Source organism: Vitis vinifera, chromosome 13, assembly GCF_030704535.1.
Source record: "Vitis vinifera cultivar Pinot Noir 40024 chromosome 13, ASM3070453v1".
Classification (NCBI taxonomy): domain Eukaryota; kingdom Viridiplantae; phylum Streptophyta; class Magnoliopsida; order Vitales; family Vitaceae; genus Vitis; species Vitis vinifera.
Genome location: NC_081817.1, coordinates 2,553,730 through 2,566,884, shown reverse-complemented (window position 1 = coordinate 2,566,884; position 13,155 = coordinate 2,553,730). Strand labels below are relative to the sequence as shown.

General features: G+C 35.8%; 3 protein-coding genes across 6 annotated transcripts; 1 reads left to right on the top strand and 2 right to left on the bottom strand.

The window, feature by feature from the left end:
• Positions 1 to 1,753: 1,753 nt before the first annotated feature.
• On the bottom strand, positions 1,754 to 3,663 carry LOC100256513 (protein SOSEKI 5). 3 transcript variants are annotated; one of them, XM_010660312.3, is made up of 4 exons: positions 3,437 to 3,663; positions 3,096 to 3,340; positions 2,954 to 3,023; positions 1,754 to 2,753 (listed from the first exon to the last, which is right to left on the bottom strand). In XM_010660312.3, the coding sequence occupies exons 2-4, from the start codon at positions 3,271 to 3,273 to the stop codon at positions 2,036 to 2,038; spliced, it is 966 nt and encodes a 321-aa protein (XP_010658614.1). In that variant the 5' UTR covers positions 3,274 to 3,340; positions 3,437 to 3,663; the 3' UTR covers positions 1,754 to 2,035. The 3 variants fall into 3 exon arrangements, with proteins under 3 accessions (XP_010658614.1, XP_010658613.1, XP_059598212.1); XM_010660311.3 differs by having other exon boundaries at positions 3,096 to 3,291; XM_059742229.1 differs by having other exon boundaries at positions 3,096 to 3,663.
• A 1,211-nt stretch (positions 3,664 to 4,874) lies between these two features.
• On the bottom strand, positions 4,875 to 10,145 carry LOC100251369 (phragmoplastin interacting protein 1). Its single transcript, XM_002279402.4, has 4 exons — positions 9,327 to 10,145; positions 8,699 to 8,870; positions 5,624 to 5,670; positions 4,875 to 5,526 (listed from the first exon to the last, which is right to left on the bottom strand). Exons 1-4 carry the CDS (start codon positions 9,845 to 9,847, stop codon positions 5,019 to 5,021), a joined length of 1,248 nt encoding a protein of 415 aa, XP_002279438.1. The 5' UTR covers positions 9,848 to 10,145; the 3' UTR covers positions 4,875 to 5,018.
• A 510-nt stretch (positions 10,146 to 10,655) lies between these two features.
• Positions 10,656 to 13,093, top strand: LOC104881144 (F-box protein At2g39490). Of its 2 annotated transcripts, none has more exons than XM_010660316.3 (4): positions 10,656 to 11,131; positions 11,226 to 12,018; positions 12,097 to 12,270; positions 12,499 to 13,093. In XM_010660316.3, the coding sequence occupies exons 1-4, from the start codon at positions 11,010 to 11,012 to the stop codon at positions 12,817 to 12,819; spliced, it is 1,410 nt and encodes a 469-aa protein (XP_010658618.1). In that variant the 5' UTR covers positions 10,656 to 11,009; the 3' UTR covers positions 12,820 to 13,093. The 2 variants fall into 2 exon arrangements, with proteins under 2 accessions (XP_010658618.1, XP_019080187.1); XM_019224642.2 differs by having other exon boundaries at positions 11,220 to 12,018.
• Positions 13,094 to 13,155: the final 62 nt, after the last annotated feature.

Genomic DNA, 13,155 nt, shown 5'->3' with positions numbered 1-13,155 from the left:
CTATAAAACCCGAGTTTGAATTTTCTAACTCTATCTCTTTATTTTGTTTATATTGTACTTGAACTTGTTGTGATTGAAAAGAATTTTAAAAACCCAATTCACCTCCCATTTTGGGTGTTTTTTTTAATTAAGCATAATCTTTATTTTATCAAAAAAATATAGTGCTTATGTGGAATTTTTGCCTTTTTTCAGAGCTTCATTGCTAATGTTCTCCTCAAAATTATATCTAGCATTTTTATTTATAATTAAAAAATGGGTATAAATATTTAGAAAAATTATAATAATTACATTTTGTTAAGAAAAGAAATAATATTATTCGATTTAGGTCTTAACTTCAAAATATTAATTATAAAATTAAAATTAATTAAATAAATTTTTTATTTATAATCTTAATTTTATCTTATATGATAAAGCCATATTTTAAAACTGAATAAATTTTAATTAAAAAAAACTCATACATATATAGCTCTAATAGCTTTCTTTCCCCATATCACAAACACTCTTCATGTAAATATAATGTCCTCATTGTATTTCATAAATTACAGATTCAAATAGACAAACACCCTTCATGGACCCAAACAAATCCCCATACGGGAGACAGACTTTAATATAATTTTGTAACGACCTGCATTTAATTGTATATATATTATTCGATATTAGGTCTTAACTTCAAAATATTAATTATAAAATTAAAATTAATTAAATAATTTTTTTATTTATAATTCTAATTTTATCTTATATGATAAAAGCCATATTTGAAAACTGAATAAATTTTAATTAAAAAAAACTCATACATATATAGCTCTAATAGCTTTCTTTCCCCATATCACAAACACTTCATGTAAATATAATGTCCTCATTATGTTCCATAAATTACAGATCCAAATAGACAAACACCCTTCATGGACCCAAACAAATCCCCATACGGGAGACCGACTATAATATAATTTTGTAATGACCCGCATTTAATTGTATATATATTATATATTATGACTGAAAGAGGTCCTTATAACTATAAAACACGTCCACAAAGTTAAGAGAAACTCATACATTTATAACCCTAATAAATGAAATATCACATTTTCATCTTAATTAACATAATTTAATTATAAATAATAAATAAAATTTTAAATAATTCAACTTAAACCTTAAAAATATTTCATAAATAATAAATACTAATAAAAAAATGGTGAATTATTTAATTTGCTTCATAATTCCTTGTTTCTTTCCATAAAAAATATTTAGTGCACGTTGAGTTCTACAAAGTATTTTAAAAATAAGAAAGAAAGGATTTCTAAAAATTTAAAGATATTGTGCTTGATATTTTCCTCAAAATAACAGGAAGGAAAGTTTGTGTTGAGAAAATACATTTTTGAACAATTTAATTTTGTCCATCTCAAAATTTTCATGTCCGACCATTTAAAAATGTTTTATTCACTATTTTATTTCTTTGTATTTTTTATTTTAAAGTAATATATAATAAAAAATGAATAAAAATAAATTATAGGGTAATTTTTTTTTCTTCTTCTTCTTATTATTATTTTATTTTTATTAAAATCATTTATAGAAATATTCCCATAAATTCATAATCAATATATTTTAGAAACCAAAATCGTTATTGTTTTCTAATAATCATAATCATAAGCCATGTTTTGATTTATCATATATTTTGTATAAACTAAATTTAAATAAGAACAGAGAATGACAGTATTTATCATAATTGTAATTTAAATAAGAACAGAGCATAACAATATTTATCAAGTATGAATATGCTTCATTCTTACGTATCATTAAAAACGTAATATTTATCACAAGTACAAAGTACAAACACTATGATTAATGAAAGATATTCAACATTAATAAGTAATATTTTTCATTTTTCATTTTTTTTATTTCTCTTTTTTTATTTATTATTATTTATAAATATATATTTTTTATTTTTTTATTTTTATTTTTTATTTTTAAATTTTGCGAAATTATATAACACGCGTTAAGTAGATTCGACAAACTTCAGAAAGAAACACATGAGGACGTACTAGCGGAGGCGCGTGATATCCAAGAGCGCCCTCAGCTCGCCCTTTCCACTGGAGCCCAGCGAATCCCCTGCATCGCGCTGCAGCTCCAAATTCATCCCACACCCTCCGCCATTCCTCGCCGTTGATGCTTGATCTTTGACAGACACCGACCCGCACCTGATCAGGTGCTTCAGAACCGCACTAGCCTTCATCCTCCCGCTCGGACGATCATTCTCAGCCGCTTGATTCCGAATATCCGCTGACGGCGCAGCGACACTTGATTGGCCCACCGGAGCTTCCTCCGAACTCGTATTCGAAAGTGGTGGCGAAATCTCTTCTCTGCTGAGTTCCGTGGTGGACGTGGAATGTCCATACTCTGCTTCTTCCCCTTCTTCTATGGCTGTTCTTCTTCGTCTTCGTTTATCTTCGGTTTGCGTCGCCGCGTCCATCGCTTTCCCGGCATGTTCTGTCGCCGGATCGTCCTTGTAGACTTTGTATTCGCGAGGATTGAACGAGCCCCATGACTGGTTTCGCTTCCTAATGATGAACGGAAAATTGCAATCGTCGCCGGAGTTGTTTGTCTCCGGTTTGTTTTCCGATGATATTTTTTCGTAGTATCCGAAGCTCAAGGAAGTTTGAAGAAGTTCCGTTCCTTTGAGTACGTATTCATGGCCCTGAGTCGGGTATATAAAGTCGTTTTCGGTCAAATCGTGCCAGACAAATCCATTCCTATAGCTCCTGAACGATGATAAAATCAAAACAGATCGCACAAAGATCACGTTAGCAAATATTTTTATCATCCTCTGTTTGGATGCTGAGGAAACTGAGAAAACAAAATTCCGAGCTCCACATTTTCAAAATCTATACTTTCTCCTTCAGTTTCTCAGTTTCCAAACAGAGCTTAAATTAAACCACCAGTTTTTGATTAATTAATTCACCGTTTCGAAGACCACGAGTACATGCTCGCCATGCCTTGGCCCCTGAGAGAATTCAATCTCTCTACAACATCTGAGAAACAGACAAAAAATTCGTAATCAAAATCGGCGATAATTTAACAAACCATTCTCTACACTATTTTACCTCTGAGAAACAGTCCCTGTGGAGATGAGATCGGAATCTCCATGAAATGAGGGTGCTCCAGCTGGCCGTTCCGACAAAGATAGTAAACGACGGCAGCTTTTCTTTCCATCGGCTTCGGCTCCTTCCAGACCTTGCTTCTTTCAGGACTAATTTCCCACTTTTTTGAATTCACCGCCATTAAAGGCACAGACCAACACTAACATAGATATGAACAAAACACCATTCAGCTTCAGCTCTCTGTCGCACTGTTTGGTAACTCAGAGCAAATAGAAATAAATAAATAAATAAATAAAATGAATGCGGAGTTCTTGTCAGGAGAATACTAGATTCTTTTCTTTTACCAGCTTTTCTCGGCAACCAAACAGGAACAAGATTCAAGGCAAGGAATGATTGTGATTATCGAAGGCTTAAGAGTTAGAGAGCTTGTCTTGGGCAGAGAGTATGAGTGTTCCTCTTTATATACTTGGGAGGTTGGCGCGTCTACAACCGCTAACCAACACATTTTTACTTTATAAATGGATTCGTGTCCCTCCTCTCAAATCATCAGCAAACACCACCCGTTACAAGCTTCCTTCTTTCTTCTTCTTCTCTCTCTCTCTCTCTTTTTTTTTTTTTTTTCTTTTTTTAAAATATGTTTTCTTTATATTATAAGCCAATAGGAAATACTTTAGATTTTGGACCATATAATTTTTTTTTATAAAATCAAAGTATTTATTTGAGAAAAAAAAAAAAAGGTTGAAGGACATCCATACAAGGTAACTAGTACACATCTAATATGAAATCTTAAAAGTTATGATGATGGAAACTTAGACTTTAATGTTAAAACTCCGTTGACAAGGGCACCTTGAGTTTGAGTAGAGATGAATATTTTGTACTAGACATGTGATAATGCCTCTAGCTATTTCTATACACACAAGTGGGGTTGTGATTTGAACCAAGTATACATACTGTTTGTTTTTTTGGCCTTATTCAAGAACATAGGATAGAAGATGTAAGGGCAGATGCTAACATTTTCCTTAAAAACGGTGGATGTGATCAGGGAGACCATATGCTCACGGACCAAGGTGAGTATGAGGACAAAATCCCATTCCCATTTTCCAAAGTCAAAACCAGACCCGTGTGCCCACCACACCTGAAACTACTTAACCCACTAAAGCCTCAGCTTAAGCGAACTCATGAATTAGAGGCACTTGGCTTACCATGGCCTTGAGTTGGAGCTTCCAAATGTAACATTGTATTTCTGGGAAGTATTAGAAGTAAATATTGGTTCTCTTAGTTCTATAATACATTTTAAAACTATAAAGGATTATTAAACTTACAACTGACAATAGTTATACAGAAAGAAACAGATCGATACAAAAGGTATTGGAGCTGATCAACTATGGTGCCAAGCTTTGTCTATCGATCCCCTGATACAACGAAAACATAAGGTTTACATAAGATTAATATTTTATGAATGTGTTTTAAAACTGTGATCACCCATTGAATTTATAAAGGATGGATGATATTTATACATGGGAGAGGGAGTAGACTATTGCAAAGTAACGGAAGATCACAAGGGTGGGTATACGATTCTGTGGATCTGTCAACTTGGTGCAGACTATAGGAAAAATAAGCTAGTTGATTTTTGTAGCCTTGTAGGTGGTGCTGTCGTTTACCTCATTGGTCAGGCATATACCCACCATTAATTGAAAAAGCTGCTACGAGGGCAATGAAGAGGCAGAAAAATAATGCAAAATGGAAGATGCGAGAAAAAGGTATGATTGGATGATAGGAAAATCATGAAATCAGGGGATTTGTTTGATTAATAAAATTGAGCATGTAGTCAAAGAAAGAAGGTATAGTTCCTAAACCAATCTTTAAAACAACTACATCTGAATAACTTAGACAAATGGGAAAATGATTAGAGGTGGTTATTCACTATTAACTTGAACTAGAATTCTTCAAATCAGGAGCCTGCTTCTTTGGACAAGCTGATGAAATATGGCCCCGTTCACCACACTCGTAGCACGTCCTTCTCTTCATCTTCCCACTGCCAGAGGTTAACCCACCATCATTTTCAGCTTTTTCACTTGAGGGGGCAGGTGTGGAGTAATCCTTAGCTCCTTTCTTAGGGACGGCACATCTTATCTTCGCAGGTCTCCCACACACGATTTCTTGATCCAACTTTAAGGCCATTGTTAGAGATGGATTATCAGAGAAATCCACATGGGCATAGCCTCGGAATTCCTGTGTTTCCTTGTCCATACCGAATCTAATAGATGATACATTGCAACGTGAGAAAAATTTCCTTACTTCATCCTCAGTGATATCCCATGGCAAATTCCCAACATATATTCTATTGTAGCCTTCCACCATTTCTGGGGCAAAATCTGATGATTTGTTGGCTCTAGTTGTCTTGTATGGCTGGATTTTCAGGAACAGTCCTCCCCTGTAACATGTCACAAGTTTCATAAGTATGTTGTGGGAAATGGGAAACAATAATGGAGACGGGTTATTGAGGACCCAGTTGTCCAGTTTTTACTCACATGTCAGCACCATCGAGAGCCAGAGCTCTTTTAGCTGCAGCTTCTGTCTGCAAAAGAAATGCAATGAAACATCATCTCTTCAGCCAAGGAAATAGATTCCAACAAAGATTCAAAAACTTCAACTATATATTATTTTCAAGCAATTTCGAAACTTATATCATCTTCGAAACAAAATTTCCGGCACCTAAAGCAAGATTTCTGTATTTCGTTTTGGTTTTAAACAGGACTGAGAAAGACCAAAACTTAGAATCCTGCATCTTCAGCCATCTCTTGTTGGCTATTATTTTACCTTGAAAGCCTACAGCCATCTCATTGTCCGAAGCTTGCAAGTAGGTTACAGGTAGCACTAACCAGTCAGAGCTAGTTTAGCATCACATGGAATGTGACCTGAACTGAATGAGTCAGGAAAAAAAGGACACATTAGGGACTGTTAACACACAAGGAACGAAACCACTGTCTGAAGCCTTATTTGAGATAATGTTTAACTTCTACATTTGATAGCAGAAGTAGAAGTACTACAGCAATGCAATTGTATTTTATGGCCAGGAATTGTATTTTAAAAATACTTTTATTAAAGATGAGAATAATCATGATATTTCTAAACATTTTAATGAAATAAAAATCCGCTTCCCAAATCACATTCGGGGAAAAATATGAGTCGTCGCCCTATCCTCCAAATCGTGAACAAATCATGTTGGTAAGCCTTAAATCTGCAGGAAGAACATAATTAAGAATATAAGGGTGGGAGGGGTTTGTCAAGAAGACTGGGGAAGTACAGATCCACTATGGCTATAGAGAAGGACAAGTCAGCGGACTTAGTAGAAGGAAATAACACAGGACATAAACACCAGAGCTGAAAAGTCATCTCACTTCAACAGACCTTTGGGGAGATAAACTTGAATTCCTGGGAGATATACTCATTGGATACTTTATAGTTTCTTCCATACAATGCTGATGACAATCAAATTATAGAAGTTCAGCCATGCGGTTACTGAAATATACATGCCACAGTAGCTGCTGAGTTTATTTCTTATAGAGATTTTTGTTCCTGAAGATTTACTTTTAAAACCTTTCAAAAAATGTTTATTTTTCATAATAAGCAGATACATCTTAGTACAACTAAGATGGAGTATTTTGCCAACACCATGGTGTAAATAGAATGTAACAAGATGGAGTCTTGATCTGATGGAAGCAAGGACAATACGGGTAAAGGTGACATATGAAGCCAAAACCAATGTTTTTAAAACCAGACTAGACCGGCCAGTCCAACCGTTCGTACCGTTGACGGGAAAACTTTCTAGTTTGGTTGGCCTTGATGAGCCGTTCTATTGTTGAACTGGCACCAAACTGTGCAAATCGATGGTTGGATTGTCAAATCAGATGAACCGTTCAGTTCCCTACAAATCAACTAAGCCCAAAATATTTATGGGCTTCCACTTCAGGATGAATCCCTCATGGCTTTTAGCCCAAATCTCCACCAAGTCCAGCCCACTAGTAGGTTGGACTAGAAGGGTTGTTGCAAGGTATTTAAAGGGCACATTGGATTAGTGCACTTCTGATGTGGGATAGTTACAGGTAAGGAAAATAATCTTTGCAAGAGGGAGGACCTCTAGTTGCAAAACTAAGGCCTGGACCACTGAGTTACATAGCGTTTATGATCAATGTGATAACAATATAATGTTAATTTTCAAATTTTTATCCTATAAAACCTTTGAACAAATGTAAATATTTACATTCACATTTATTTTTATAATAATTATATAATGATAGTTAAGAAAATAAGATAAATTAATTAATATGATAATTTTAAAACAATAAAAGAGAAAGACATGGAGATAAAATTAAATATTATAATTTTCTTTCATCTTAAACATATCTTCATTCTTAAATATAACACATTTTCTATTCAATAAAATTTAAAATATTAATACATTTATATTTATCTTTACAATTTAATTTAATATATCAAATATAAAAATCAAACATTATAAAATTTTTAATTATATATATATATTTTAATTTCTTATAGTTATTTTTATTTTATATAATCACCAGTTTGACGGTGATTCAACTACTAGTCTGACTAGTGAATGGTAACTTTTCTGGTCCAATGACCAGTTCAGTTATGAAAATATTAGCCAAAGCATTGATAGGATGCATGTCTGAAAGGAGCACAAGAACTGTAAATCAAGTTTACTTCATTTAAAAAGAAATATTTATGTGGTGGAAGATCACAACCTCTTCAATATCTGTTATCTTTCAAGTTGATTGATCCCAATAAATCATCAACTGCTTATTAGCCCTCCCTGAACGTATATTCCACTCTGGCTAAATTTGTAGCCATTTTCTACATTCCAATTTCAGCAGGGTGGTTATGTTTTCCTCATGGGGCTTCGGCATGTAATTTTGGGGTCCCCCTAGGTCTTCATGTCCTGAACATTACTTCTAGTTTAAGTGTAATCCACCTCTAAATGAAGAACCCCTCAATGAAAATGGTTTTATTATGATATGCAAGGTAGATATCAGCAATGCCAATAAGGAAGCAAGGAGGTACAGGCATTTTGATGATAGAAATAATCAAATGTCACTCAATACACACACACAGAGAAAAATTTACAGGAGTACGAAATGCATTGAAGGAAGGTGCAACATTACTTAGGATTCTTGCTATATGCTGAGAAGTTTCCTGACATATTCTGCTATCATATGTAATTATGAACTAAATCAGCCCAATTCTCATATATTCTGGTTTTAGACTGAAAAATGATTTGACTGAAAAGTTGAGAACTCTTCCCTGATTTGGACCATGACTGACTTGGTTTCGTTAAGAACTTAAGATTTCAGGTCTTCCAAAAACAGCACCTAGTTTAATTTCAGAAACATGCTTGCCTGTTGTCATTTCTCCATGTTTGTTAGCTACAAGTCCTAAGCTTATTAAAGAAACTGAGCAAGCAAGCTCAAACTAATGATAGCATAAGATAATTGCCATTCTCCGCCTAAAAACTAATGCAATGGATCAAAATTGACACAATCAAACATGATTTGAACAGCGAACCAATCAAGCTGAATACCTACCTTGAAACTGATAATGGCTATCCCTCTGAACTTTCCACTCTCAGGAAACATCATACAGTCAACTTCAGTTATGGTGCCACAACTATCAAAGTAACTCCGAATATCATCCTCAGTTGAATAATATGGAATCCCTCCAACATAAACCTTATTAGAAGCATCCCCATTTTCTTGACTGCAAAAACATAATACATCCAAAAAAATCAATACAAGTTCATTCCCATATAGAAGATGGCAGTTACAAGGCAATTCAAAGTCCATCCATACACAGAGCTGAGAATAACAAAAGGAGTTGTTTTGAAGATGAGTTCTTTTTCATTATTTAGGATCTGAGAGACAAAAAGCCTCCACTCAACTGACCATGGTATAACCATTTGGCTTTGTGGAGGCAATTCTTTCATTCGCCAAACACCAAGACAACAAAACACATATGTTAAAAGTTTCTACCCTTTACCAATCAATTTCCCAGTAACGAAACAGGGCCTAATGCATTCCACACCAATTCAAAGAAATCAACGCAATAAACAATGAAAATCTAACATGGTCATTAAAGAACAGCTCAAGAAACCAAATCTTAACTGAAAACAGAATGTATGGACATTAGTATTATTCAAATGAAATTTCAAATTACCTATCACTGATCTGAGCTGTCTCTTTGACCACCCCCTTTTCTCCACCTTCATTCTCAACATCCTTGTTCTGTCCCTCACTCTTCTGCTTCTTCTTCTTCTTCTTCTTCTTTTTGTTCTTCTTCTTCTTCAACTTATTTTTATTTTCTTCCAATCCCACCTCTCCATCGTCCACCTCTCCATCTCTCTTCCTTTTCTTCTTTTTCTTATCCTTGTTTTCAGTATTATTACCATCATCAGTCAAAGCCTCTGTATTGGCTTCCTTCTCTTCACTCTGATTGCTTGTGCCCGCAAGCTCAGGACCCTGCAAAGACAGGGTTTTTCTGCGTTTTTCTCTCTTGGACAATCTGGGTATCTGGGTTGCGGAGCCCAGGAGGTTTTCGAGAGATTGTGGATTGGGGTCCGGGTTCGTTGATGTTGAATCGGTTGTGGTCGGGTCAGTAGTTCCGGCGACTGATACTACTAATGATTCCGCCAAAGCGGCTCTGAGCTTCTGCTTCAGCTTCTTGTTCGACAGAACCATCTCTTCTCTTTGCAGTGATAAACAACAATGGCCAAACAACCTAAAACCCTTGATGAAACGACATCGTTTTTCACCTTTTCTGTGTCTTCCCAACCCTTCCGCGTTTTTTTGCCTTTGGTCGACTCCTCAAACGACACCGTTTGGAACACACAACATCACCCCAAAGTTCCGAACTACAAGCTGTGCAAACCAGGGCAGCCCGCGGCCCGTCACGACCAGTGTGGGCTGTCTTGGGCCGGAATGGCGGCTGGGGTGTACAAGAACACAACTGATCCAACCAAACTGAACCGGCCCAAACCCATCCATTATTAAGAATTTTTTTAACATCGATTTTTGTAAATATAGAATTGAATTCATTCGGTTCAGTCCATCATTCCCAATTTGAAAAAACCACACCTATTGAGGTGTCCATTACGAGATATCCCTGTTTTGGTACCATGATTATCATTATCGAAAACTAACACGAGCCACTCGTTTAGAAAGATACCTTTGATAGCCATGTTATTGTCTATACGAACCATTCATTTAGACAAAATACATATAGGCACAGTAACATTATGTAAGCGTTAACATGATCATGTAAGTCTAAAGGGTATCTTTTCTATTATTGGCAGTTGCCAATCAACCGAATCAAAAGACTATAAGAGAAACTTATGAAATATAAATGTAGGAGAATATCCAAAAGAAAAATTAGTTGAAAATTAGTGTACTTCCACCTATCATATGTAATAATTATTGCTTATATTATTAAAAAAAAAATTATTGAAAAGTATCTCCATAAAAATAAACCAAAGCCATGAGATAAAACAAGGTGGGGGATGAAACTGAGACTTCAACATAAAAATGAAAGGTGGGGTGGGGTTATAGTTTGTGAAGATGCCTATAATGCCTTCATATTTTTTTATTGGCCAGAAGCGGCCATATTCATCTTCAACTCTGGGTTTGCCATCAACGCCATCCATGATTTTCATCACCCAAGACTTGACCATGATTGGTACTTCATGATTCCTTTCTTGTTATATAAGCTTGTTGTTCCTAAGTCAACTACGTGAAATTTCAATATAGCTTCCATTCTCTACTTTATTTCAACACCTTGTGTGCTGTGTCATATATTTGTCTATGGCCATGGAATGTGTCCCAACATTTTCTTTGACTTGAATCCATGGGGAAGAAACTTAGGAAGAAGAAGAAGAAGAACAAGAACAAGAACAAGAGCAGAAAGAAGAAGCAGAATCAAAATGAAAACAAAAGTTGTTTCAATTCAGAAAACCCAAATCTAACAAGGTGAGAGAAACCATTGAGTTGTTCAGTTTCTTGGAATATTTTTTCAGTACTGGGTATTGGATTGTTGTAAATATTTCAATGTTTTTAGAAACAGAAATTCAGTTGTGGAAGAGGAGGACTTGATCAGCAGATTACCGGATGAGATACTTCTTCGTATAATTTCATTGCTTCCTACTAGATCTGCTGCTCAGACCAGTTTGCTTTCAACCAGATGGAGAAACTTGTGGAGCAAAGCTTTGGTACTCCATGGAAGAATAGAGGAAATTGTACAAGTCATCACTGCATTTCTTGATGCTTTTGAGGAGCTTGATCTGCTTGGGCAGTGTCGTTGGCTTCAATATCAATTTGGGCAAAGTGGTATCCTCCTAGCTAGAATTCAAGATAACAAGGAGCTCCATCTAGATTTCCATGAAAATCAGGAAACTCCCAAGAATTTTGATTGGCATTTGAAGCTTCACTGTATTGAAAAATCCAACTTTTCTCTTTCGTCCATAAAAGTCCTCTGTTTAACATCTGTGGGCAGCCTCACTAAGGAAACAGTTTCCAGTCTCATTTCAAGATTCAGCCATCTTGAAAGCTTGGACATTGTGGAATGCAAAGGGTTACAATCTCTGCGTATTGATGCCGGTTCAAAGCTTCAGAGCTTGACTGTTTTGGACTGTCCCCAGCTGAATGATGTCTATGTTTTTTCGTATAAGCTCCAAACAATTCAGTTCCGGGGATGGCTTCCCTGGTTTTGGATTAAGTATGCTCCTTACTTGGAAGATGCCATGCTTGATTTCAGAGAAGGCCCTGCACACCATCCCTTCAGCTGTGAGAATCTTCTGTCTCTTCTATTGGCGGTTGCTAATGTTAAGATTCTTACTCTTTGTGGGTGGCTTTTCAAGGTATGATTTTCGGCTATTTCTCCATTTCCCAATACAGGTTTTGATGGGTGTTGATGGGTTTTGCTCATTGTCTTGCAGGTACCTATTCCAAGGTGGTTACCTTCTGCAGGAGTCATTTTGGGGCGTGGAGATTTTCTGTTGAATAATTTGAAGGAGTTATGGTGGATTGATAACTCTATGGAAAAGCACAAGATTGAGGCCTTGGCTTCCTTCATGAAACTTTGTCCATACTTGGAGAAGCTGTTCATAACTGTAGGTTTCTTCTGCAGATTCCTCATTCTTGCTTATCCTTTTATGTGATCAATGAGTGTATGTTTGGATATAATTTCTTGTAATATTGACTTCTCGATGAACTGTATGAAATTTTCCTTCAAAACATGGGAAAACAGGGGCCATTAGATCACTTCACCATGAACTCACTCCCAAATCATAGTATTTTCCCTACTAATAAGGAACCTTTTTTTTCTTGTTCATTTGCAGATTGATCCAACTAGCTACTGCAATCCAAGCAAGGGGCACTGCAGATTCTGGATGGAGTATTCAAGTCGAGTAGCCAGCAATACTAGATTGGTTAATCTCAGAATGGTTAAAATGGAGGGGTTCACAAATCCAGAGGATGAAAGATTGTTGGCAGAGTATCTGCTTGAGAAGGTAGTTTCCACAGAGCCAATAATTATCACAGCACCAAAAGAGAATGGATGTAGCAAGAACTGTACACAGAAGCTGGTAAAGATCCCACATAGTAAGGCAAAGCATCAACAAAGGACTCAACCAAGTTTAACAGAAAGAGATTGTATCTGAAATGTAAAGGAGCCACAACATTGGAAAAACAAGTCCCACTATGGAGCGGTAGCAGAAAATGATTAATTATACATGTATACATGCATTCTCTCATTGAATTTTGGAAAAAACAATGATAACCTACTTCTATGTGTTGAAATTAGTTCATCCATAGTCGACAAATGCATTGCGACTTGCTCTTTGCAGAGGCAATTATCATGCTTGCACTTCATGTTTGAGGTTGTTCAAACCCTTTACCAATCCTATTCAGAGAAGACAATTAAACTTACAAGTTCATAGGTTTCCACCACTTTATATGTGAATCTGCTCAATGCTCAATACAGGTAAAACCAGCAG

Excerpts from the sequence above, each read along its gene's own strand:
- LOC100256513 (XM_059742229.1), bottom strand. The coding sequence starts at position 3,273 with ATGGCGGTGAATTCAAAAAAGTGGGAAATTAGTCCTGAAAGAAGCAAG. Across the intron at positions 3,024-3,095 it reads ACAGGGACTGTTTCTCAGAG|ATGTTGTAGAGAGATTGAAT; the intron begins GTAAAATAGTGT and ends TCTGTTTCTCAG. Across the intron at positions 2,754-2,953 it reads TACTCGTGGTCTTCGAAACG|GAGCTATAGGAATGGATTTG; the intron begins GTGAATTAATTA and ends ATCATCGTTCAG.
- LOC100251369 (XM_002279402.4), bottom strand. The coding sequence starts at position 9,847 with ATGGTTCTGTCGAACAAGAAGCTGAAGCAGAAGCTCAGAGCCGCTTTG. Across the intron at positions 5,671-8,698 it reads TAGCCATTATCAGTTTCAAG|ACAGAAGCTGCAGCTAAAAG; the intron begins GTAGGTATTCAG and ends TTTCTTTTGCAG. Across the intron at positions 5,527-5,623 it reads GCTCTCGATGGTGCTGACAT|GGGAGGACTGTTCCTGAAAA; the intron begins GTGAGTAAAAAC and ends GACATGTTACAG.
- LOC104881144 (XM_019224642.2), top strand. The coding sequence starts at position 11,010 with ATGGGGAAGAAACTTAGGAAGAAGAAGAAGAAGAACAAGAACAAGAAC. Across the intron at positions 12,019-12,096 it reads TTTGTGGGTGGCTTTTCAAG|GTACCTATTCCAAGGTGGTT; the intron begins GTATGATTTTCG and ends ATTGTCTTGCAG. Across the intron at positions 12,271-12,498 it reads TGGAGAAGCTGTTCATAACT|ATTGATCCAACTAGCTACTG; the intron begins GTAGGTTTCTTC and ends GTTCATTTGCAG.